The sequence below is a fragment of the Varanus komodoensis genome, unplaced genomic scaffold (assembly GCF_004798865.1).
Source record: "Varanus komodoensis strain SLA01 unplaced genomic scaffold, ASM479886v1 scaffold24, whole genome shotgun sequence".
Lineage (NCBI taxonomy): Eukaryota > Metazoa > Chordata > Lepidosauria > Squamata > Varanidae > Varanus > Varanus komodoensis.
Window position 1 is genome coordinate 8,153,203 of NW_025335641.1, and position 24,373 is coordinate 8,177,575.

The 24,373-nt window shown below is 47.6% G+C and overlaps 1 protein-coding gene across 1 annotated transcript; it reads right to left on the reverse strand.

Annotated features, from left to right (window-relative positions):
- Positions 1–4,845: 4,845 nt before the first annotated feature.
- On the reverse strand, positions 4,846–23,734 carry GFI1 (growth factor independent 1 transcriptional repressor). Its single transcript, XM_044432396.1, has 6 exons — positions 23,498–23,734; positions 22,878–23,078; positions 15,587–15,993; positions 14,678–14,815; positions 9,255–9,420; positions 4,846–7,361 (listed from the first exon to the last, which is right to left on the reverse strand). The coding sequence occupies exons 1-6, from the start codon at positions 23,610–23,612 to the stop codon at positions 7,183–7,185; spliced, it is 1,206 nt and encodes a 401-aa protein (XP_044288331.1). The 5' UTR covers positions 23,613–23,734; the 3' UTR covers positions 4,846–7,182.
- Between the last annotated feature and the right edge of the window lie 639 nt (positions 23,735–24,373).

A 24,373-nucleotide genomic window follows, 5' to 3' on the forward strand; every position in this document is an offset into this window, starting at 1 on the left:
AGGTGTTGGAGCACCTCTAAACTTACAACTGCTGAGATGGTTTAGCTCAGAAAAAAAGATGAGTAAGGGGGGGTGGCAGTAGAGGTGTACAGAAGGATGTGTGGTGGGGAGAGAGAGGAAAGGAACACTTTTTACGCTCTTTCTCATAATGCTAGAACCTGGAGTCAACCCCATGGAGCTGATTGATGGGAGATCAAGACTAGATTAGTACTTCTTCACACACTGCATAGTAAAACTATATTTTTGGGTTCCACAAGATGTAAAGATGGCCACAATTTGGATGACTTCGAACACAGATGGGACAAATTCATGGAGGTGAAGGCTATCAATGGTTGCTGTTCCTGATGAATGTATACTATCTCCAGGTTACAGGCAATATCCTTCTACATGCTAGTTGCACGGGAACATGAGTAGGAAGGTGCTGTTACTGTCATGTCCACCTTGTGGGATCCCTCAGGAGCTGGTTGGCCATTTTGGGAACAGAGTGCTGAATGAGATGGACCTTTGGTCTTATCCAAGAAGGAGCTTATGTTCCTATGACTTACTTGAATTCTGCTGCCGGGCTTTCTCAACCTCATGCCCTCCAGACGTTTGCGGCATCGACTCCTATCCACTCTTCTAACACTGAGTTCAGAAAACACAATTGCCTGCACTCAAGGATTGCATATGGACTGAGTGCATGTTCTTGTTGAAATCTGGGTTGCTGTGTTGCCTGACCCCAGCTGAGATACTCAACTAAGGTGAACAACCCCGCAGCAAAATATGAGTTCTCTTTTGGAATGCTCATAGTTAACCTGCCAAGATTTGTCAGCAGACCTGCGTTCAGATCACACAATGACCCATATTTCCACATCCACCTACACTCAGCCCTTGAGCGTCTGAACCCAGGCATTGCATGGGAAAGCTGTGGTTTGATCTCCGGATTTTTTTTTTTAAGTTTGCTGACTTTTCATGGCTCCGTATTTTTGCAAGCCTGCTGGTTCCTCCCTGTGTGTGGATGGTGCTATTTTGTTAGATGATGATCTACACTCTGAGAATACATTCGCTATCTGTATATCTGGCAGGGGTGGCCAAACCAAGGCTAGCAAGTCACTTGTGGCTCTTTATTTTGCGGCTCACAGAGGGACTAAAAAAGCCAGATGCAGCTTCTAATCTGAGCAGCCAAGCCGGTGTAAACAAAAGCAGGGAGCAAGGCACGAGTCTCCTGCTGTGGTGCTTCAGTCATGTGACTTCAACAGAGCTAGTTCGGACAGCCTTGACAATGCATCAGCCAGATTTTCAACAGCTCACAGCCAAGATGGAGACTCACAAGTCCTCTACTAGCAGTAACAAGCCCGATAATGGTAGCAATGTCTGTTTGGGCTCAATAAATTAATTAATTACTATTTGCTCATGTCTTGTGGCTCGCAAACATCTGAAACAGACCAAGTTGAGCAAGTTTGGCCACCCCGATGTATAGGATGTGCCTTCTCTGAAGATATGGTGGGAGGTGGTTGAGGCCCCATCAGTGAGGGTGTTCAGAGATAGGTTAGACATGCACATGGTGGGCAAGTCATGAGCGGAGCTGGCTGGAGCTGGGGGTCAGACTAGATGGCCCGGGAGACCCCTTCTGACTCACTCTGTTTCTATAGGTTTCAGATCTGTTTCTTGTGCTTTCATATAGAAGTGCTCTTCAGAGATTTGTCTGGGAAGGACCAATTGATAGGCTACCAACAACATGCAGTTAAACTGGGAGTTGTAGAGCACAGGTAAAGTTCCAATGACAACGCAGTGTGTTGAATTAGGATATGACATCTGGTTAACGACGTAAGCATGAACTATAAGGGGGACAAATGGCAACCTTGTTGTATTCCCTCAGTCAGTATTTGTTATTCACAGTATCTGGCTCATCACAGCTCTAGCGGAGTTAAGCTAAGCTCCATAACTACAAACTGCCAAATTTGATATCTCCTTCCTGTATCAAAATGTTGCACCGGTTCTGTGTTATTTTGTGGCACCAGCAAATAGCATGTATCAACATCTAACACTAGCATTTCTTCCTAACCCGCTCTACCAAATATTAACCTGGCTCCTCTCATGAGAGCCAGCGTGGTGTAGTGGTTAAGAGCATGGGACTGGGGCTCAGGCGATCTGGGTTCTAGTCCCCACTCGGCCATGGAGCCAACTGGGTGACTTTGGGTCAGTCACAGACTCTCAGCCCAACCTACCTCACAGGGTTGTTGTTGTGGGGATAAGATGGAGAAGGAGAGATGATGTAAGCTGCCTTGAGCCCTTTGTAGGAAAAAGGCAGGATATAAATCGAAAAACAAACAAATAAATAAATAAACCTACACCAAAGTTTTGGACCACCAACCCCATGCCTTCAGCTGTCACCTACACATTTTCAACCAATATGCCTGATGCGGGGTCCTATAAAACCCCAGAACAACTATTGTCATGTCTTCTCAATAACCTCTGCTAAGGCTTCATGCTAGTGGGAAACTGGCATGCAAGTGAATAACTGGCACTTGCAGTGTGGGTCTCTGCACATCCTCCTAAGCCACCCTGAGAATAAACCATTAATTTTCCGCCTAGAGCAAACGATAACATCAGGAAGCAAGCAGCAGCTTCTCTGCCATTGTTCCTTTTCTCACTTCATCTGCACCTCCCCCTCCCCATGTATTTTAAATCAATCAGGTGAAATCCACCTTGTTCTTTGGAGTCCTGAATCATGATAGCTCAGTGCACTTGATAGGTAATTTGATCACCACTGGCGTGAATGAACACAAGCTCAAATTAGCTCCTGAAAGGGTTAGTCTTTCTGAGATAGCTCTGCCTTTCCACTCTTAGGTGGGCACACAGCTTCACCAACTGGCTAGCTGGTGGCGTTATGAAATATTCAGCAAACGAAACAAAGGTGTGCGTGGTGGCCTCTCCGATTACCTTTCCTTCAGTTACTGTGGCAGACAAAAGGCATGGAACCTGCTTCATGAATAATGAGTCACAGAATAGACACCATGCATTTTTCATGCAACTAAGTAATGACATTAAGGAAGATACTTTCAGTCTTCAAATTTCACACGGTAAGAGTCTCAATAATTTGTTCTGATTCCTAGTTGGTCTGATTATTAAAACGTTTCCCCCTCTTGCTGCTGTTACAAGTCTGCTTTGAAACTGTACTTCTTGTGTGTGGCATTTGGCTTTTCATGGGAGTGGTGGGGGGCACAGGGGAAAGTCACCAAAGTCACCCCTCATCTGTGATCCTTGTCTTGAAAGATCCCATGTGCATTTTTTAAAGTCTTACCATGTACCATTAGTTTCGCAGTGGCAGCGAGGGTGATAGTCTGTAGAATGTGGAAAAGCAGTGGCTGAGTCCACACACTCTCACACACACACACAGTTTACATGGTGGTAGCCACAACTTACAGCCAACTCCCTCAGCCTTTGCCATTCTTGAAAGAAAAACAGCGCCCATCTGTATTTGTCCCAAATATCTACAGAACATGGAAGCCACAGAGCCTTAAAAGAAGCATCACACCCGTATTATGTAATGCCTAAGGACACAACTGGAAATAGGGAGCGTGTGAAAAGGGAACAAAATGTGGTCTGGATACAATGCTGACATATTTTGCTTTGCATTCTTAACAATCCATACCTCATTGTCCCCTCCCCAGATATAGTCCCTTGCATTTCTGTCCCAAGAACGGATACATGTGCCACATGGGCATGACAGGTGGTATCTGTGCTGGTTTGGTGAATGAACAATTCCAAGATGTGCTTGAATATTCAGATGTTCTCTGTGATCCAATCCACATGTTTAGAAGTATTGTTTGGTACAACCACCTTCCTGGAACTGTAAGACTTCAGAATGCAGCAAGAAATCGCATGACTGGACACTTCCTCAGGCTGGAAAAGTCCCCTTGTGAAAGCAAGTTGTACAGGGCTGGGGTTGGAAGAATACTAGGCTTTGAACCTTCAATAGCCTATAAGCAAGGAACATTCAACCATACAATTGAATACTGTGCAATCCTACATAGGGGCACTTAGAATTGGGTCCTACTGAATAAAGCAGGGCTTACAATGAAGAAAGGGAGCATAGGATTTCAATCCCACTTACTTTCTTATATCGCACAATGTCAGGAGAGCGATAACATTTGAGAATCCTAAACAAGCAACAACAGTTCAAATCCTTCTATTTGTACTGTTTTCTCAGCCTCAGTTCATCATCTGTAAAATGCAACCTAGTTCATGGACTTTTATAGAAGTGAATAATAAAAAGAATATATTGACACGTATATATATCAATTAAGTAAGCTTCTTTAGAAGCAGAGTTTGTTTCAAAAATATGCAAACGCCATGTCTTAGTAAGACAACGGCACTGCCTTTATTTGTCAACAAGCCAGACTGATGAATATGTGGCACTGACATGACAGAAATATATGAGCTAAAGCTGGCCTTAGAGTGATACCATAGTGGCTAATGTGGGTAGTTCCTCTGTCATTCCTCTTGATGTCACACCAGAGTGTTTTGTTTTGCTGTTATAACAGAAAGCCTGGTCTTGATTTGTTGGATTATTATATACATGCTTTCAAGTCCAGTCCAAAATTGTGCACTCCTTAAGCTGTAGAATGACTAGAGATCATTCTAATTTTCGGATGCCAGGCCCTATTAGGATACTGCTAAACACAGAAACCGTACACAGTACACACACACACAGGAAATGCAATCTGCTGTCGATCCTGCCTGAAGGCAGAAATGAGGCCATCGATTTGTGGATCTGATCTCCAGGTCAGTCTATTTAGAATCATAGTGCCATTTTCATTAAGGTTTTCAGCTAAAGTAAATGCTCCTCCAGAAGGTCCTCAGTACTTTATTAATTTAAAACATTATTCCAATAAATATGCATCAATAACACAAGACAAACTGTAAAATCTAAACAAAGACATTTACAATCCTACCTATAAAGTATAAACGTATTATGTTCCCCCCACCCCCAATGAGGTATGCACAGGGTTAGTTAAGGCAAATTCATACTACAACACACAGAGAGTAATTCCTGGGTCCTCTTGGCATGAGGCCATTTCAGAGTAAATAACCTAGATATTCAAACCAGTGTATCAGGCTATTTCTCACTGACTCATTATCTATTGATAAAATGCCAGTGGCAATTAGGAAGGAAAATCTGTCCCTGACCCCTTAGTCCTGTCCTCTTTGACTCATGGGCGAACCACATCAGTTTCTAGCTAATAAGGCATAGCTTGTTTTGCATTTGGCTCTTCCTTTTCAGCTCCCCATAAGCAGTTTCCTTCCCCAAAAATGGAAGGTAAAGGCCACACATGCACATGGAACAACAAAGATAAGGCTGAGACTCTTGGAAGAGCCGATCATTTGAGGGAACTTCCTTTTGTCCTAAAATTCTTGGCTGGAAGGGGGCTGTTGTAAAGAGTGGCAATTTTTAAATGACAAAAAAATCAAAACCAAGCATGGGGCACATGGAAAATGCTGGAGTCATTGAATATCGATGTTCACCTCGGGACCAAACTGCACAGTCTCTTAGCTGCATGGCTGAATGGCCATTGTCTCTCCAAAAATCATGAGCATGGCCCTCTCACCCCCATTCAGATCAGGACCCGTGCAGCTCTTAGAGGAGGCGAAGCATCCACCTGGTGGCCCTGCTGCAGCCCAAACCCAGTTCGGGGAGCCCCACGCCTGCAATGTGCATGGCCAGGAAAGCACCCAAAAAGCATTCAAGGGCTTTTTCTTGCCACTTCCAATGGAAGGAACAAGGGCCCTGAACCAGACTTGGCCTGCACCAGCAGGGTAGGATGGAGGTGGAATTAGAGCCCACCAACCACTCCACTCCATGCTAGGATCCTAGTCCAGAGAGGGGAACATGCACTGACAATCTCGAAAAATCAAGGACCTTACACTCAAAGCTAAGTTAGTGTGTAGTTTGGCAAACTTGACCAGGCTTTGACCAGGATTCCTTCCATCTATATAATGCTTGGCCCAAGAAGTTAAGGAGCTCTTTTCTTCCAGCGGAAAAAAATGCCTCAGGTTAAATCCAGTGTCCAAAAATCCTAAAAGGTGAAGCTTAAACCTGTTGGGTAGGAGCGAGCCTAGGAAATTGCCCAGACCAATATCTGAGGAAACTATGAAGACATTTTCCCCAAATCCCAGCAAAGTTTGAGAAGTGTCCAACTCACTCCACCCTTTAACGGTTGCATGTCAAGAAGAAGTCCAGTATCCTCTGCCACACATACTGGAAACCCATGTGCTTATGATGGTGTCAGCTGTGGCTGAATTCTTTGCCACACACCTGTGCAGCATCCCCACGCCTCCTCTCATTATGATGATTCTACAGAGGGAGAAGAAGATGCCCAGTGCGTTTCTCCGTGCCACATAGCTCTGAAAAGCCCCAGAGCCCCCTTCAGGCAAGGAGTCAGCACATAGTGAGCAGCCATAGTTAAAAAGATCCCTTGTGATATGGGAATGATCAAATGCAAGATCGAAAGACGCTATTGGCAGTAGCTCTGGGCCCTTCTTTGTCGTGTGCACGTTTCAAAATCACGTCTCACCATTATAAAGAGAACAGGGCAATTAAACATCAGAAACAGACCTGAATACCCATTTCACTCTGAAAAGTTCCCAGGAAGAAAATGGTTAAGTAAATCCAGTTTAAACTGTTGAATAGTACGAAAGAAAACACCATTCTGTCCTTCCGCCACTCCACTCAGTGTGTTTACCATGTAAATTTATGTAGTTCAGCTTTCTCAAAAATCTACTTTCAGGAAACCAAGGCTAACTGGGGAAGTCATCAGGACGGGGGCAGGAGGAGAGACAAGGGCTTTCTGGTTCAAAGGAGCCAGGTAGCTTATCCAGACAGGGCCTTTAGGGGCTTCAAAATATAGTGGGGTTGGTATGATATTTTTCCAGTGTTTAATTTTAAAAGACAGAGAAAAAAGAGGCATCACCCCACCTTTCTTCGGCCTTGGCATCCCACTTTCACCCCAAGAGATTTGGGTTAAGTTCTGCAAAATGCTGGCCAGCCCGCTCTGGCTTCCTGTTTAGTGCGGATATGGCAGGAAGTGAGCTGGAGAAGCTGACCAGAAAGGCAGGGAGAGGAAAAGGCAAGCCCACCACGAAGAAGAGGAAGGCTGTTGACATAGTGTTTGTGACGTTCCTTCAGATTTCGCACGGCTCTCACTTCAGACCATGCTGGGTCTCTCGGTGCCTCCGCAAATCCACCTTTCTCTGGAAGCCTTTGCCACACAGATCGCAGCCAAAGGGCTTGAAGCCAGTGTGCTTCCGACTGTGGGTGATAAGGTTGGAGCTCTGGCTGAAAGCTTTGCCGCACACCTGGCACTTGTGGGGCTTCTCACCTGGGGAGGAGGAGAGCATGGACATGGAGTTAAGCACTGTAGCGCACCTGGAAAAGCACCTGGAACAGCCTGAAGTCTGCAGTAGGACATGCATGGTCATGCCAATATAGCCAAGGCACGGCCACTTGGTCTAGAGAAATGCTAACACCAAAATCCCAATTCAAATGTGTGCTGCTTTGAATGGGCCAAACTTCTATTTTGACAGCTCTTTCTAGGCACAGTCAAGGAAGACATGATACATCTAAAAGCCTGGTAACAGGTGCTAACTGGCACCGGCAACGTCAAGGTTGTGACTCCCCCTTCTATTGGGTCTTCATCTCTAAACCCAAGAAGGGGACAGCAGAGAATGAGGCAGCTAGGTGGAGCCATTGAAGCAGTCGGAGTGAGCTTTGGTGGACTCCGGGAGACAGAGGAAGGCCTGGAGGAGTGTTGTCCATGGGGTCACGATGGGTCGGATGTGACTTCGTGACTAACAACAACAACAGATGAGACAACCCTTCAAAACAGGGCACACCTGCCAACACAGGTCTATCCTCTACAAAGTAGGACACCGGGCCACCTAACTGCTGACCTTTCCCTAGAAGAATAGCATATAAATATGCTTTGTAATACGTAGCATAAATATTTAAAGCACATACAAATTGAAGCCAAGTATCATTTTCTCCACCCTGATCATGCCAGGGCTTTTCTGAATGTAAGACATATCATTAAAGAAAAACGTTACTGTATAGGCCCAATTCCCCAGTAAAATGCTTGCCCTATTTCTAGAAATAGGACATATACTTTTTGTCTTTACTTCTGAACCCAAAAGCCTAGCTCAAATAACAAATGACACCCCCATTGTAGGGGCCTCCCCTGAATGGGCTCCAGTTGTAGGAGTGAGTTCTGCTGCAAGATAAGTCCCCTGAGATAAGGGCTGTGGGGAAGGGGAAACCTGTCTGGCCACACCAGCCTGCAGCCCCTGAAAATGCACTGGCTGTTCCAAGTCAGTGGAGCAAAGTTACAACGACACACATGCAGATCATGCGCAGTTGGGGCCTTAGTCAACCTGTGACCGCAGCCAGGTGGAGGAGTTTCAAATCTCCGCATGCACAGGTACTGCACTGTGGTGGGAAGCCACTCCTGTGCAGCCATGTTCTCTGTGCCAGCAAGAACACCTGAGAATAAAAGTGTGCAGCGGGACAAAGACCATGGTCCTGGCCTTGCAATAAGGGGCTCCATGCTTGCAGTGTGTCATGCGGTGATGGGATCTCCCGTCAAGACAACGCTGCCTTCTGCAGGGCTGAGGACCAGTGGCCAGAATCCGGGGTGCCAGGATACTGTCTTTTCCTTTGGCAATAGTCCTTGGCTACTGGTCTGAGATCCTTATTAGAGGGCCATGATTTTGCTAAAACTGGAAGAGAGACCAAAGGATAGGGGCTTGTAGATTTCATTGATTCCTCCTTGCCCTTGCCCCATATTTCAAACACTGCTATGATTAGTGTAAATGGTAATGCTGCTGATGCAGTTCCTTGAAAAAAAATCTGCTTTGCTGTGACTGCTTTGCTGTGATCACAAAGGAATAAGCTACGTGATTTTGCATCCATCTGTTTTGCTCAATTGTGTGTGTAGAACATGCACGAGATTTCCCCTTGAAATCGTGTGCCTGTCCTTCTAAACTGGATGGCTTCCACTTGAGAAGAGAAATACAATTGAAGTCCTTGTCACAAGGTCTCCCCATCTAGTAAGCACCATGAGCACCATTTTCTGTTAGAAAGGGAAAAAATGTGGAAGATGCACACATAACAATAAATAAATCTGTATGGAGGAAGGTAGTGAGAATGGAGGGCCATTTATCCCCACAGCAAGAAAAGGAACCGTGTCCACGATGTCTGGGAGCCGAGAAGAGCTCACCTGTGTGGATGAATGTGTGCTTCTTCATGTCGGATTTCTGGTGGAATCTTTTCCCACAGTACTGGCATGGATAAGGCCGGGTATCTGAGTGAATCAGGAGGTGAGTAGACAAGGTGGACGATCTCTTGAAGCTCTTACCACAGATCTTACAGTCAAAGCTGCGTTCCTGCAAAAAGGAAAGAGGCTTCATGGCACCACACAAAGTACACAGCCAGACATCAGGACTGGAGCATTCACCGCCTTGTCTGCATTACACAACATATCAAGGCCTCATACAAAGGCCGCTTTGCAGGACAACGTAAAACACAGAACTTCGAAGAACAGGCTGGCCAATGGGTGTCATAAATGGTCAAGAAGGATGTTACGGTCCTGCAAAACTTGAAATGGGAATTGAGCCAGAACCTGCTGGATCATGCTCAGCTTCTGGACACATCTCAGAACAATCTCAAAACTTTCCCACCATGCTCAAGCTCCCTACAACCCTTATTCGTGGAGACTAACTCCTAACCAGACAGGCTAGAAGGGCCAGTCAGCCAAGGCCATGGCCGGAATTCTTTTAATCCAGGGGTGGACAGCTTCCAAGGTTTGGGGGGCTGATCCTGCTAGAAAACTAGGCATTTATTGCTCCGTGCCTGATCTTCCAGAAGAATGACTGTGACTCCATGACTGGCGGGATGTTGCCCGCCCCTTCTCTTAACCATTCCTTTTTTGTCCACATGGTTCCGCAAACCTGGGTTTTGACAGGGCCATAGGCATATGCATACATACCTATATTATTATTATTATTATTATTATTATTATTATTATTATTATTAGAACAATCCCTATTTAACCCCCCCCCCCAAAACACCCCAGCACTTTAAAAGGAACCCAGAGTTGTGCCAGCTAGCTGTCAAGGTTCCCTGCTGTCCTAAAATGAGATGGCTGACATTTTCCACCTCCCCAAACACCCAGAGTCCCAGGAAGGGGTGAAAAAGATACTGAACACTGAGAAGAATCAGACCTCAGCACAAAAGTAGGGGTGCTTTACTGCCCACTCCTTTTTACAAGCAAAGATCATTCATGACTCTGCCTTCTCTTGACAGCTTTTCAAAGCCTTCAGGAAAAAACAAAGTCAAAATAACCCTCTGCGTGGCCTCTCTGAGTGAATGTCCATGACCGACTCCTGCTGCATTTTCACAACAGGCACCCTCCAGGACATTGCTCAGGTGAGAATACCCATGTTAGACCTGGGAAAGTGCACCTGCGTGCACTTGCACAAGCCTGACTAGATTTTTTTGGTTCCAAAAATATTTGCACACATTTGAGAATGCAAAATATTTTCTACAAAAGATGATGAACCAGCGGCCACCACTTTGAAAGGGGTTATTGGTTGTGCACTCTCAGATCTCTGCAAATAGGTGGGGAAGCCACAAGGAGTAAAAGGGGGCTGGCAGTTGTGGGGGGAGATACTGAGCCAGTGACTGTTGCTCCATGCCCCCTGGCCATCAGTGGGGCAGCTGGCACTGCGGGTGGCCCAGCAAAGCCTGGCAAGGATGGCAATGGGTTTTTTCCTGCTCTTGCCAAGCAGCTCACCTGGTGCTTCCCACTGCCACAGTGGGTCAGTTGCCCAAGTGTGGATGGCACAACAGCACATTGTGGGTATAGCAACCCCCACAACTAGCCACAGGTTGTCAAGGTGGCTTGCTGTCCATGAACAAGCTATCCTAGGAGGAATAGTCCAGGTTCACATGACACTTCCCCCCACCATGGCTTGTCACCCACCGTGGGTTGTCCTGTCATGCAAACCAAGCTGTGCAGCATTTCCTCAGGGGAACATCTGGTTCTTCAAAATAAGAGCCAGACTTCTTCTTACATTAGTTATGTAGCCTGCCCTGGATTGCAAGATTTTCTTTCACAATAGAGAACTGCAAGAGCCAAATCATCCAGATCAATCCAGATCATGACTATACCCGGGTGGAGGTGGGGAGGGTGGAGGGCTTTAAGCCATTTCTGCTTTGCTGAAGCCCCACTGCAGATTGGGGGCCCCCTACCTACTATTTGCATAGAGTGAGGGAACTCTTACTGGAATAAACGAGGGTTTCCCCCTACCCCCCATGCAAATTCATACTGTAACACAGGCCCTGCAGATCATCAGTGCAAAGAGTCAGGCACCCCCTGAGCACCATGCTAGTTCAAGTAGAGTTCCACACTGACTAGTTATGAAAGAAAAACCTTGCACTCAACAGCAAATCAAATGCATAACATATTGGCCTGGTGCAAATGTAGTCACAATCCAGAGTATGAATTGAGCATGGGTTGTTGAATCATAGGTTGCTATTACGCATAACCTCTGCACTATAGTTTAACAATGGGTTGCTAACCATAAACGACCCAGAAGAGGACCCATGCTTTGTTGCTGGGTTACGAACTCTGGTTTGTTTGTAGCTAATTATCCAGAGTTAAACTATAATGCAAAAGTCACACATAACAGCAAACCACAATTCAACAACAATCTGTGATTCAATCATAGCCTATATTCTGAGTTGTCATGTTCAAACAAAATCATGGTTTGGTCCCAAGTCTACTGGCTCAGAACAAAGGTCCATCTATACGAGAACTCTTCCTCGATGCTTCTAATAGCTCTAATAATAGCTTCTAATACTAATGCTTCGAACAGATTCTAATAGTAATGATTGCAGCTTCTATCATGGGACAACAACTCCCTTCATCCTTGACCATTGGCTATGCTGTCTGGAGTTAATGAACATTCCAGCACCAGAGGTCCGACTACTGTTCTGCTGCTTTAGTACCACTGGTATCCTGCCTCCGAACCCAGAAAATCAATGTTTAGATATTCTGAATAAAAGACATTGATAAACCTTTATGAATCTGTGGGATCCCTTTTAGCTGGTGGCCACCATAGCACCTTTGGAAAGAAAACTCTTAATGCTGCAAACAAAAACAAACAAAATGTTTTCTTCTTCCTGCTTTCTACTTTTGGGGGAGTATGTTAATCAGTTTGATTGATTGATTGATTGATTGATTAAAAAATCAACCATAGTCGTTGTAATGTAAGTATGAAAGAGCTAACAACTCACTCCATGATTTTGTAAAGCCCCGTTATACCTCCCCCAATCATCTGTTTTCTAAACTCACTAGCCCCAACATACAACCTTTATTCCCCCAGAGAGATATTCTACCCCTCCAGTTTGGCATACCAAATCTGATTAGTGTGACTGGTTAGCAGCTACCTGGGTCCCTCCTTTGCTCCAATTGCAGCACTGCCTTGCAGGCAAACTTCAGTTCAGAAAAGCTGCACTGTCTGTGGAACTGAGTAAATATTTATTTGCTAGTTCTAGGGAATGTTTGTTTTGGAATTTTAGTATAAAAAGCCAGTGTGGGGCAGGGGGGTGATTTTTTTTCAAGAACCACTTGCATTGATTTTACAGCTGTGGTTGTACAGGCTGTAGCTCTCTTCATTATATTCCAGGTACATTAAAGTGGATGAATTATGAAGTAAGGACAATAAGCCAAGGAGAGACATTCCTGGTCTGAGACCTTCCTATGATCTAAGGGTCTTGTTGCTACACAAATTGGCTTCTCATTAACTTTAGTGGACAGTACAACTGGGTGCTCACAAAGCTATCCCATGGAAATGAATGAGGTGGTGCACTTCTGCAAGCAAATACTGGATTGGAATGATAGGGACATTTTCACGCATGGCTAAATGCATCCTTGAGCTTTCCTTTCAAACATTTTAACAGAAGATAGCCATGCTTAAACTGAATGTATGTTCTGTGCAATATGTCCTCCTCCTCCTCAAAATACTTTATTCTGCCCTCGCAAGAATTAGCACATCTGTTTCCCAACACTTCCCTGAGCACCATTCAAATGAAGAGTTGAAGGGCATGGGGAAGCAAGGGAAGACAGCGGTCCTAATTTAAGGAGGGGGGAAAGCTACTCTCTTTACAATTGGACTCTTTTCACACTCTAGATCCCAGCTGCAATGCCTTCTGTTTGGCACAAAACTTCCCATCACTTCCCTGTTCCAAGCCCTGTACTACTTTTAAGGCGGCATCCATACTGAACGAAAGGCCTGCACAACTTTTGATCGGCTCTTCCTAATGAACTGCCATTTGGTGCAGCTGTTTTGCTTTCAGTAGTACATGAGTGTTGCTATCCAAACAGATCTTCTAAGAAATGCTTAAATTAACGAAGTTTTCCCACAAAAGGAAGATGATTGAAATATGGGCTTGTTTAGAAAAATGCATGCAGTTGGAGATAAACATGGGCTAATTCAAGCACGTATCCTTTACCTTTCATTCTCTTTGCACCCTAAAGCATATTGCGTGCCCCCAGTGAGCAAGATCTCACTAGGGACTTCTCAGTGACTTCATCCAACCAAACGCCAACTGGTCACCTGGCAACCACAGTTATTATGGAGAAGGAGGATGTGTTACTGCAAAGGCAGCCTTTGTAGTTTGAATGAAGCTTTTAAAGTTACAGTAATAAGTAATATTAATCAGTAAGTATTCACAAGTATTAAGTTCTACCATGTGGGGCCACCAAGTGTCATGTCTGCATGGCAGGTTCCAAGCAGCGACTATTAGTCAATTTCTTACTGTAAATATTACCAAACTTCCTCAACCTGGGGCCCTCCAGATGTTTTGAACTCCAGCTCCCACTGACCAACCAGCAATGGCCAGGGATGCTGAGAACTGTAGTCCAAAACCTGGAAGGTACCAGGGCTGGGAGCAGCTGATGTGGAAGGTCACCACTCTAATGCTAGTCGTAGACAGAAGAATGTAGCTCATGCGGAGGGTTCCCTTGCTGGGACTGATGTAACTGGGTGGGCAGGAAGAGTCATACAAATGTTTTGGGCTTCATGTGGAATTCAGCAGCCTCCTCAGACCAAAGGACAGGTAAAGGAAATGATTCTTCACAAAGAACACAGTGAAACTATGGCATGCACTAGCACAAGGTGTACAGACGGCCATCCGTTTGGATAAGTCTGAAAGCAGATTAGACTAACTCCTGGGGAAGATGCTCAGTGGCTACTAGCGCCAGTGTACACCAGTTGCAGAGGAACAGGCGTGTGCGGGTGTTGCTCAACTCACACCCTGCTGGTGGATCTTCCACAGACAGCTGGTTAGCCACTTTGTGAACAGAGTGTTGCATCAAATACACCTTAATCCAACCCAGCAAGGCTTTTCTTACATTCTACATCCCCATGGGTTAGGTAGGCTGAGGCTACAGCACATGAAATACCACAAATTCATCTCTTCAGTAGGACTCCTTCCAGTCCAGCTATGAATGCTCAATAGTCACTGGGCGCAATCCCAGGCCTGTGTGATCATCCCAACTCTTCCTCCGTTGGGAGGACTGCTAGTGCCTCAGGTCTCGCACTCCTACGCGCTGCACCCTCTTTCCCGCCCACTCACCTGTGAGTGGACAGCTTTATGTTGCTCCAAGCTAACAGCGTGGCCAAAGGTCTTGCCACACATTTCACAAGCAAAGGGCCTGGTGCCACTGTGCGAACGACGGACATGCACCTCCAGGCCGTGTGGGGTGGAGAAGACCTGAGAAGGGAAGGAGAAAGGAAGAGCGTGAGGATTTTACATCTGAACTCACAGGCGGTTCTGAACTAAGCATCTTGAAGAAGTAAAGCACAGAGAGCTTTCCTGATGCTGCCGCTGAGACAGAGAATGCGACTAAAGTGCTGATCAAAAGGTGCTCTACTGTTGACAATTAATGCTTTTTCAATATTTATTTGATGCTTCATAGGCCATGCATTTATACTTTGGAGACATTTTAGTTTAGCTGCTTCAGCATCTTATGTTGATGGTTTTAGTACAGTATTTATTCTCGTAAGCAACTCGTAAGGTCCCGTGGAGCTGTGTGGATGCATGTTTTAAGTGTCTACACTGAAGAATGCATCAATTCAGTTAATAATTAAAAGTACTGAGGATATATCTGTGGGTCCAAGGGTGCCCTCTGGCCCAGAATTCGAGGTCGCGTGCGTCTGACTAGCACTTGCTGGACTGCAACCCACATATCCATGTGGCTCCCAATAGGCTTCTGGTTGGCCATTATGGGACATAAGACACACCTCTGCCCTGATGCAATGTGGCTTTTCTTGTGCATTTAAGAACCACTTCAATAATTAACAATAGGCCAACACAAGTCACGGATTCCCCTCATTAGGTCTTCCAAATCCAACATCTTGACCTTGGCAGCAAAGGGAGGCCTGCCTCTGCTTTGACCAGCCTTTCCCTTGGCTTTGCTCCTCCAAGCTACTGAATGCAGCTGAATGGACTCGGGCGAAGAAATTCATAGGACGCAGTCCATACCTTGCTGCACTTGACACACTTGTAGGAGCCCGTGCTCAGCAACAGGGGGCGACAGAGGAGCTCTGACTCCAGTTTGATGCTGCCGGCACTCTTCTCCTGCTGGAGCCTGGGTGGGGCTTCCACGTAGATCCCAGGAGCTGCTGGTGGCCGTTCAAAGAGCCCAGGGGAACCGAAGTCACCATAGAGTCCCAGGGCTGTGCTACGCTCGGATCCGTAGAGCGGAGGCTCAGAGCCCCTCTCGCAGAAGAGACTAAGGGACGAGCTTCGCTCCAGAGCTGGGCAAGGCCTGTAGCTCTGCACCAAGTGCCTCAGCTCAGAACCTCCAAGGCTGCTCCATGCATAAGGTTTCAAGGGCACCGAGAAAGGGGAACCCTCATCTAAGGATGGACAGACGGACCGCTCAGAGGCTGTTGAGACACAAATCAAGTGGAGGCAGTTAGCAGGGTTCACCTACCAGATGCACTTCCCAGCCTGGCCTTCATGTTGACTGGCCCCCTGCTCAATCTCACACACCCCTGACCTTACATACTGCTTGCAGGGATATCCAATTTCACATAATAAATTATGTTAATCCTACAGTATGTACTCTCTAAGGACTAAAGTTCACATTACAATTCAAAACTTAGAACCACTCCTAGTCTGGTGCCCTCTAAGCAAGTTTCACTACACATCCCATTTTCCTCAGCCAGATCAGACCATGGCCATGTTGCATTAGTACTTGCAGTTTCACAGATTTGGAAGACACTGGATGGGGGGAAACTCATCTACAGTTTGAAAGTGTAAAACACTCTCAGTGTAAAATACACTCCTGCAGAAAATAGGCAACAACACGGAACAAGCATCCCTTGACATGCATTGAAAGAGCACATTCATAATAAGCCACTTGTTTCAGAATCTGTAAAAGTTTTTCAGGAGCTTTCAGAAATATTGAAAAATATTTATTTGCTTTGTACTTTCCAGGGAAAAATAACAACTGGGGAACAGTGTGATTAAAGGCATGATCTTATACATGTTTAGATGGAACAAGAATGCCCAGCCCACCTTCATTTTTCCAGTCTGAATATGCATAGGCTTGCACCCCATGTCAATAATTAGCTGCTCTTTTCTCAGAACTGGTTGCCTGCATGATCTTTCATGAGCAACGCAGTTCCTCTTTTTTTAGATGTGCAATTGGCAGGCAGCTCCTTTGTTTGACAACACTGCATGTGGGGCGTCCCTTATTTTGTGGCTCAGCCATGAACACAATCTTCCACATCAGGCATTTTAGGGACCTGAGACTTCTGGGGGGGAAATGGTACAAGGTGTCTGAAACAGGGCTGTCCAAATCAGTGACTGTCTTTTAAAATGTTGTGCTAAAATATTGGGAACTGGGAGCAGGGATTATGCCTATAGAAGGGTGCCAGTCATTACTCAGCAGTGTGTTAAGAATGGGGTCTCCAACATGGTGTCCATAGACAGCTCTGTGGGCACCCCTCTGTCCCTCCAATTTTTAATTGTTAACTTAAAAAAAGCCAGGACTTTGTTACATTGCAAAACAAAATGTTGCCCTCTCTATATGAGTTCAAAATACTTTCCCTATGGACATTTTTTCTGATTTTAAGTTTTTATTGTGAAATATAAAATAGAAACAGAAAACAAGAACACAAACACATATACAGAAAAAGAAAAGAAGTGGAGGAACATATCGTGGCACTGTAATGATCAAATTTGCATTGAACTGATCTTGAAAGTATTAGTTCTGCATCAAGAGGTAATGTTTTTCCTGGACTATAACATTTCAGGTTGTAAGTGGATTACATGGGTTCTTTCCCTTGTTCCCCATGGGCAACAAGTTGAAAGCAGTGAAACTCATGCCCATAGAAAAACAGAATGACAGTGAGAGGGCTAAGCTGATTCCTTCCCCGGGTACCTTGCAGCAGGTAGTTTCTTCATTTGCAGAAGCAGCACTCAGACAGACCGAATTCGGTATGAGCCAAGGAAGCCTGACCATGTGCTGTCGGTCCCAATGTATAAATGGGACCATATTTACATGCCTTCCAATTTGAGGGCATAAAAGACCTCATTACCTCAAATTAAATTAAATAATTTTAATTATTTTGTTAAATGATTAAAACATTAATCATTCTCAGCATCGGTTGACCCAATAAAGACACCAGCCAGCTCCAATCCCTTGTCTCCTGTCCCTCTAAGAATTCTTCCGCTGCATTATTTGCTTCAGTGAAAATGTAAAGCTGTTCCACCTGATCCCATTCTCTCACTGTGCTTCTGCTACAGATACATCCTTTTCTAAGTGCAAGATTCATTATATTTGTGCCAAGGGACAACAAAGTTTGGTTTTAAATCAAACAATGTGGTACAAATGAATGAGACAGTCAATTGAGCTTAATTTTTTATAATTTGAAGTTTTTATAGAAAAAGCATTGCTGTCCACTGGACTCCAATAAAATAAGTACCAGCCCTAAACAGTGCAAGCCTATGCATGCTTACTCACAAGTAAATTCCAATGTTTTCAATGCGGCTTTTTCCCCACATAAATGTGTACAGGTTTGTTGGCTGCTGTTGCCATAGGAATGTCCAAAACTAAGAAGGAAACTTTCATTGCACAGCAGCATATCTCCTTAAGCTGATGCAGCAGTTGAGATAAGGAGATGATAAACATGCAGATTGTTACTACACTTCTCCCCAAATATGCCAGACTCATGTGTTTGCATCTCCACCCTGCGAGCTAAGACAAGAAGACAACTCTTGTATATTTTCCTTAGAGGTGGGCTGCCATTTCTCATTAATAAGAGGCACTAATAAGGTGCTAATAATTCTTATTGAAACTTACTATTAAATATGAAGGATTGCATATTAATTGAATAATGATAATATCAATATTAACGAACAGATTATTATTATTATTATTATTATTATTATAACATTTCTATGTTCAATAAGAGGTTATCAACTGAACCAGGATATGAAGATTTTTTATATTTGGCTTCTATGACAGTTTTAGCAAAGCATTTCTAAAAAAACACACAACCGAGCTATCATTAAGAAATATAAGGTGAAATATTGCCTAACACAGAAAACAAATTAAAAATAAAAATGATTATTAACTCTACAATTATTATTTACCGGCGAGATCACAAATACACAAATGTTTAATCTTGAAGGAAACAGAAATATGTGCAATCAGTCTAACAACAATGAAAGAACAAAAACCAGAAAAACGAGGGTGATTTAACTGGTCAGTTTGTCCCAGTGACCTTAACCAAGCACTTGCTGTAGGTGCTCCCTGTACGAGAGCGTCAGCCTGATCGTGGCAAGTTTAGAAACAGAAGACGCCGAGGGCACCGTCCTCTGCTGCTCCACGGGGAGCAGCCCTCCGTTTCCAGCCATCGGCACGAGTTGCCCTCCGCTTCTCGCTTACAAGGGACTGGGGTGAGCCCACGGCCCCACTGTTCTCCACTGTTTCCGCTCTCCCACCAAACGGGGGCAGCAGGGCAGCCGGGGAAGCCCACCTTGGGCACAGAGTTCAGGGACTATTAGAACTGTCCATGGTTTAGGGTGCCAGAGATTGTATCTTGAGTGGACTCCCAATCTGACTTTACATTTACATGTCCTTTCGCTAGAGAAGACAATGATTTTGGTCTGCCCTTAAGAAAAACTACCATTTGCTCCTAGCTAGTTTCTTGTCCTATTAGACCAGGCAGAAGTCTATATGCTAAAATGCTCAGCTCGGTCAAACTTGTGATTGCCTCCTTTCTTTTGATGAAAGAAGGTAGAAATTACAATTCTCAGCTTTCACCACAATCTACCTTCCTTAGTGGCAATACTCAGATCTGTCAGCAACTTCCGTTCCTGACCAAAACAGAAAACAAAAATCAAAAGCCTAATTTAAATGTTCTATGATGATGATGATGATGATGATGATGATGATGATGATGATGATGTGGCCAGTTTGATTTGCTAGTGCCAAAGAAAGCCCCAAGAAAATAATGCATATGGGCGAGGTAGAAGGAGAAAAGGACAGAACTCCATGGTGAGGACAGGAGTAAGATAAGCATGAGAGAAAACAGGCAAGTAGACAGAAGTACATGGAAGACTAAAAGGACCATGTTCCTCTCTGGATCCCTCAGGACCATCATGAGAAACAGGGGTTCCCTCACTGCACCTCACCCATCCTAGGAGGAGAGACTCTGCCTGCTACAGGCCACTTCATCATCGCACCCCATCCCTAGCGGGAGAATGTATTGGCATCATAACCCCCATACATGCAAGTGCTGCCTTATTCCTATGGGAAGTCAGTGAGAAACAGTGTGAAAGGCTGATGTTCAGATGGCGCTTCAGCCTGATCTGGCAAACTCTCATCTTTGTAAGAGGTGCGGCCCGGTACATTTTCATAAGATGCTTGAACTCCAGATTTAATGGTAATACCACAAGCTTCACCGGAAATACACTGCAGGGACACTTGTCCCTGCAATCACTTTATACATTTTTTGAGACTGAGGTTCTTGAACGCTCTAGTTAGATATTCATTAGCTGCAGCTGGGTAGTGGATTTAAAGAACAGGCTTCCTTCATCTGAAGCTGCAGCCTGATGACAGCCAGACACGTGGCCGCGCATGGGAACCCACAGCGCTACAGGCATTGTGTGCTGACGAATGGAAAGAGGCACAGTGTAAGTTCTTGCTTATGTGCCTCTCAGTTCACTTGCCTTTATCCCCTTCTGTAAAATTTACAGCTCCCTTCGCCTTCTCTGGCTCAAGGGGGCTGTGGGGGGGGGGCGTTGCTTGTTAGTTGAGATGCCCCTCAGCTGCACAATATTTCAGTGGGAGACCAGGAGAGGCGCTCAGTCTCCAGTTCTCTGCTGTGGATCTCGGGAAGAAGCCACCCCCCCCAGGATCTTTGGCTATCATAGTAAACAGCATCAGGGTTGTCTGTCTTCTGAAAGGCTATAAATGAATTCTCTAGCAGGCAAGAGACAAGCTGGAAGGACACAAGTATGAGAAAGCAATGAAACAATTGATCCTGGATTCTCCATTTTGTAAGCATACATGTCCACTATTCTTGTTGATGGCTATTCATCAGTTCATGGAACCACCTATTATTAATACTGTCACTATAAGCCCACCAAGAGATGCATGGAAACAAACTGCATATCAATAGACATCACAGCCCAAACCGTAGAAGTCCTGCTATGTTCAGTTAGACGCCTGCATAAGATTGCAGTCGCAAAAGGCACAGTTACCCACATAATGGCAGAAGCTTTTTTTAAAAAAGCAGGGAAATCTGGTATTGTGTTCCCTGAATTGCAACTGTTTGCACTGCGCAGAAATCTCACAGGGACACATTGCAACCTGTCAAGGGCTCGATGCTGGAGCAAAAGAGAAACGAGCAGCAGGCTGGCAAGCCGTGCATAGCTTAAAATCTGCCTCTCTCCGCAGCGCCAACTCTCTTCCCTAGCGTGCGCCTTCTTTCGTACATTTCCTAGAAACGCAGGACCAGATGAAATTGCCACTGCTCGAAGGATGGGGAGAGGGGAGAGTCGGGCGGCAGGGCGCAGCCATTCCAGGAAGAACTGCGTTAAGCAGACTTGGAAGCGGGCTAGAAACGATCTCTTCCCCTTTCTCGGCGTGGGCTGGCCGGCTCCCCATCTCTGCTGTCAGAAAGGCCTCTTTCGCGCTCTCAGACTTGCTTTCCTCGCCCAGACCTCGCGGAGATTTCTTTCCCCCGCTTTTAAAAAAAGACACAAGGCAAGAAAACCGCCCGCCAGTGGTTCTCAATCGCCAAGGCTGTATTTTTAAACGCGATGATGCTACCACCGAGGGCGCCAAGTGAGGAGCAGCGCTTCCTCCTGGGCCCACCACATCAAAGGCAGGAGGAGCCCGTCGGAGGCTGCGAGTCGCTGCAAGTCAGAGTGGGGCGCGGGGGAAGGCAGCGCCGGGCGCACGAGCTCCCGGCTTTCCTGCCAGGGGAGAGCAGAGGGTTCCGCAGACTCCCCGGGCGCGCTTCTTGCGCCACGCGCGCTGGGCTTCCCCAGGGCAGGGCGAGGGGGCTCCTGGCTAGCCGGATCCCGCGTTCGGCGTGTGCCCTCGCTTGTCTGAAACCACAGCCGCGGGGTCGATGCAGCAGCGCCTGGCGCAAAAGCGTCGGGTGGACGAACTGGCAGCCCGGGAACTCGCTTGGCGCGCCGGAACCGGGCGCAGCTCGCCGCCCTCCAGCCTTCACCCCACCGGCTGCCAAGCGGCCGGAGCTCTCGCCAGAAGCCCCGGTCTCCTTCCCGCGCACGCTTGCCCTGAAGCTGCGCCGAGGGCGCGGAGAGTTGCCTGGAGGACCGAGTGGCCGGGGCGAGCGCTTTGCCCCTTCGGCAGCGCCCGCGCCCTCCGGCCTCCTGCGGCGCGGCGGGCGCTCCTGCCGGCATCCCACCCCCGATGAGGCGCGCCCGGCCCTCGGCCGCTTCGAGCCACGCCGGCGTAGCGCGGCGAGCTCCGCGCCCGGGGTCTGCTAACGGATCTTCCCACCCGGCCCGTTTCTCCGCGTCTTAAAAGCAGGGAAAGCTTGCTCAGGTTGAACTCGCCCTACAAGTCCGGATTGGAAAAGCCAGCCCTTTCCAGGCACGTTCCCCGTCCCCGTCCCACGCGGCGCCCCCGCCTCGCCTGCGCGCTCACTGCGCAAAGGGGCTACGAAGAGCTTCGGATTTCTGAAGGGTTCAGTCTCGATTAATGGAGGGGAGGGGGCGAACCATCCGCAATGCGCTCCTCCTTAAGCCCCCTCCGCCCACACACATATCCAAAAGCTCCTTTCGATTTATGTTCCAAAGAACCGAGCACCTGAACGCGATGCATGTCTTTTTGTCACCACAAAAAGTGTGTGTGTGTGTGTGTGTGTGTGTGTGTGTGTGTGTGTGTGTGTGTGTGTGTGTGTGTGTGTCTGTCTGTCTGTCTGTCTGTCTGTCTGTCTGTCTGTCTGTCGGGGGGGGACACACCGTGAGCCGATCGGAAGACATATGGAATAAGTGGCACGCAGTCCTTCTCCAGGCAAGCAGATTTAAGGGCGCAATCCTACACACGTGAACTCAGGGCGATTTACTCTTGGGCCTAGGATTGCTCTGGGACAGCGCGATCCTATGGGTGTCTTCTCAGGAAATATCCGCTCTGAGTTTCAGGGGGGCTTACTCCCGGGATCGCACCCTAAAGCGACCCTTCTCAGGGACACGCACCGCCCTGTCTCCGGGCAGCCCCCTCCGCCGGCGCTGCCTTACCGAACGCCCCTTCCCCGCCCCGCGCTCCCCTGGCGCCTACCTGGCGAGGCTGACGGAGACGGCGGTCTCCAGAAATCCTCCAGCTCCGGGCCTCTGTCGCACACACTCCCTTCGCAGCTGGGAGCCGAATCGGAGGCCGCGTCTGTCCCATCTGGCAGCTGCGAATCCGGCGAGAAGCGGCCCTGTTGCGCGGGCTCCGGTTGGGGGAGCCCCATATTCAGCTCCCCTGTAACCTTAGTGTCTATCCAGGGGGGGAAAGAAAGACTTGGCTTAGTGTTTTCGCCCTTGCGCCGATTGTGATGAACAAACACAGTGCCGGTTCTGTACGTCCCGTCGTAGAATCCGCACAAAACCTGCGGAGTTTGTGGCTAGGAAGAGGGGAGGGGAACCTGCCCCAGATGCGCTCCTTGCTCCTCAAGGGGGCACGAAAAGGGCGGCTGAAGCACATCAGAGGTCCCCGAACCCGCCCACCTTATTTCGGGCATGAATCCGGGCTCCGCTGCGCCCCCGGAGTGATTTGCTTCCTCCGCCCTCTCAGTGCGCAGCGAGCGGGCGCTGGCGGAAGCGCGCCCGTCTGGCACCGGCCTGAGACGCCTCGAAGGGGCGGCCAGCCGCCCACGCGCGGCGGGGACGGGGAAGGCGAGCAGATCCCGATCTTACCTGCACAGATCTGGGCCAGAACGGTCTCCAGGCTGAGGCTGTACTCCCCGTCGGGGGCCCGGGGCTGGTGGTAGCTGTGCGCCTTCTTGCTCTTCACCAGGAAAGACCTGGGCATGGTGCCGCCCCGGGGGGTTGCTGAGGATGCGGCGGCGGCGGCGAGGCTGGGGCGGCGGTCCTTCTCCTCCCTCAAGCCGCGCGGACAGCCCTGGCAATGCGTCCCGGCCGCCCGAACTCCCTCCGAGCGTCCTCACAAGTGAGTCTCCTTAAATCCCCAGCTTTGCTGGAAGGGATCTGCACAGGAGAGTTGGCGAGCCATTGGCCAGGGCGCGGGAGGAGGAGCTTGGCCGGGAGGCAGGGCGGCTCTGCCCTCCACCAGGTGGCATTCACACAGGTGGTCCGAGCCGGAGAGGGAGGCGCAGCCGGGTCGCTGCCTGCCCAGTTCATCGCGTGTCCAGACCCCAGACGCTGCTCCCCCAAATTTAGGAGTGCCCTTGTACGGCCAGAAAGAATAGAGGAGGTGACACTTGCGGGGTGTTCTTGTTCCCAGAAATCTAACACACGGGACGCCCCCCCCCTTTCCTTTCGTCCCACCCAACTTGCGCACGTGCGTGCACATTTCTGGTGCCGCTTTTTAAAAAATCGCTAAAGAACCTAAACCAGAGTTGGATGCGCGCCCGCGCATGCGCGCGCACACAGAGCCGCCCCGCCGAAAGAGCGCGGCAACCAAGCCCGAAGCGCAGTCCGAGGCAGCTCTACTCCGAAGTAACCGTATGGCCTTCGGGGGGGGGGGGGGCTTCCTTCCCGTCCAGAGGACGCGGCATGGCCTCCCGCTTACCCTCCGCAATGCACGGGCTTGGCCTGGCCTGGCTGGGCAAA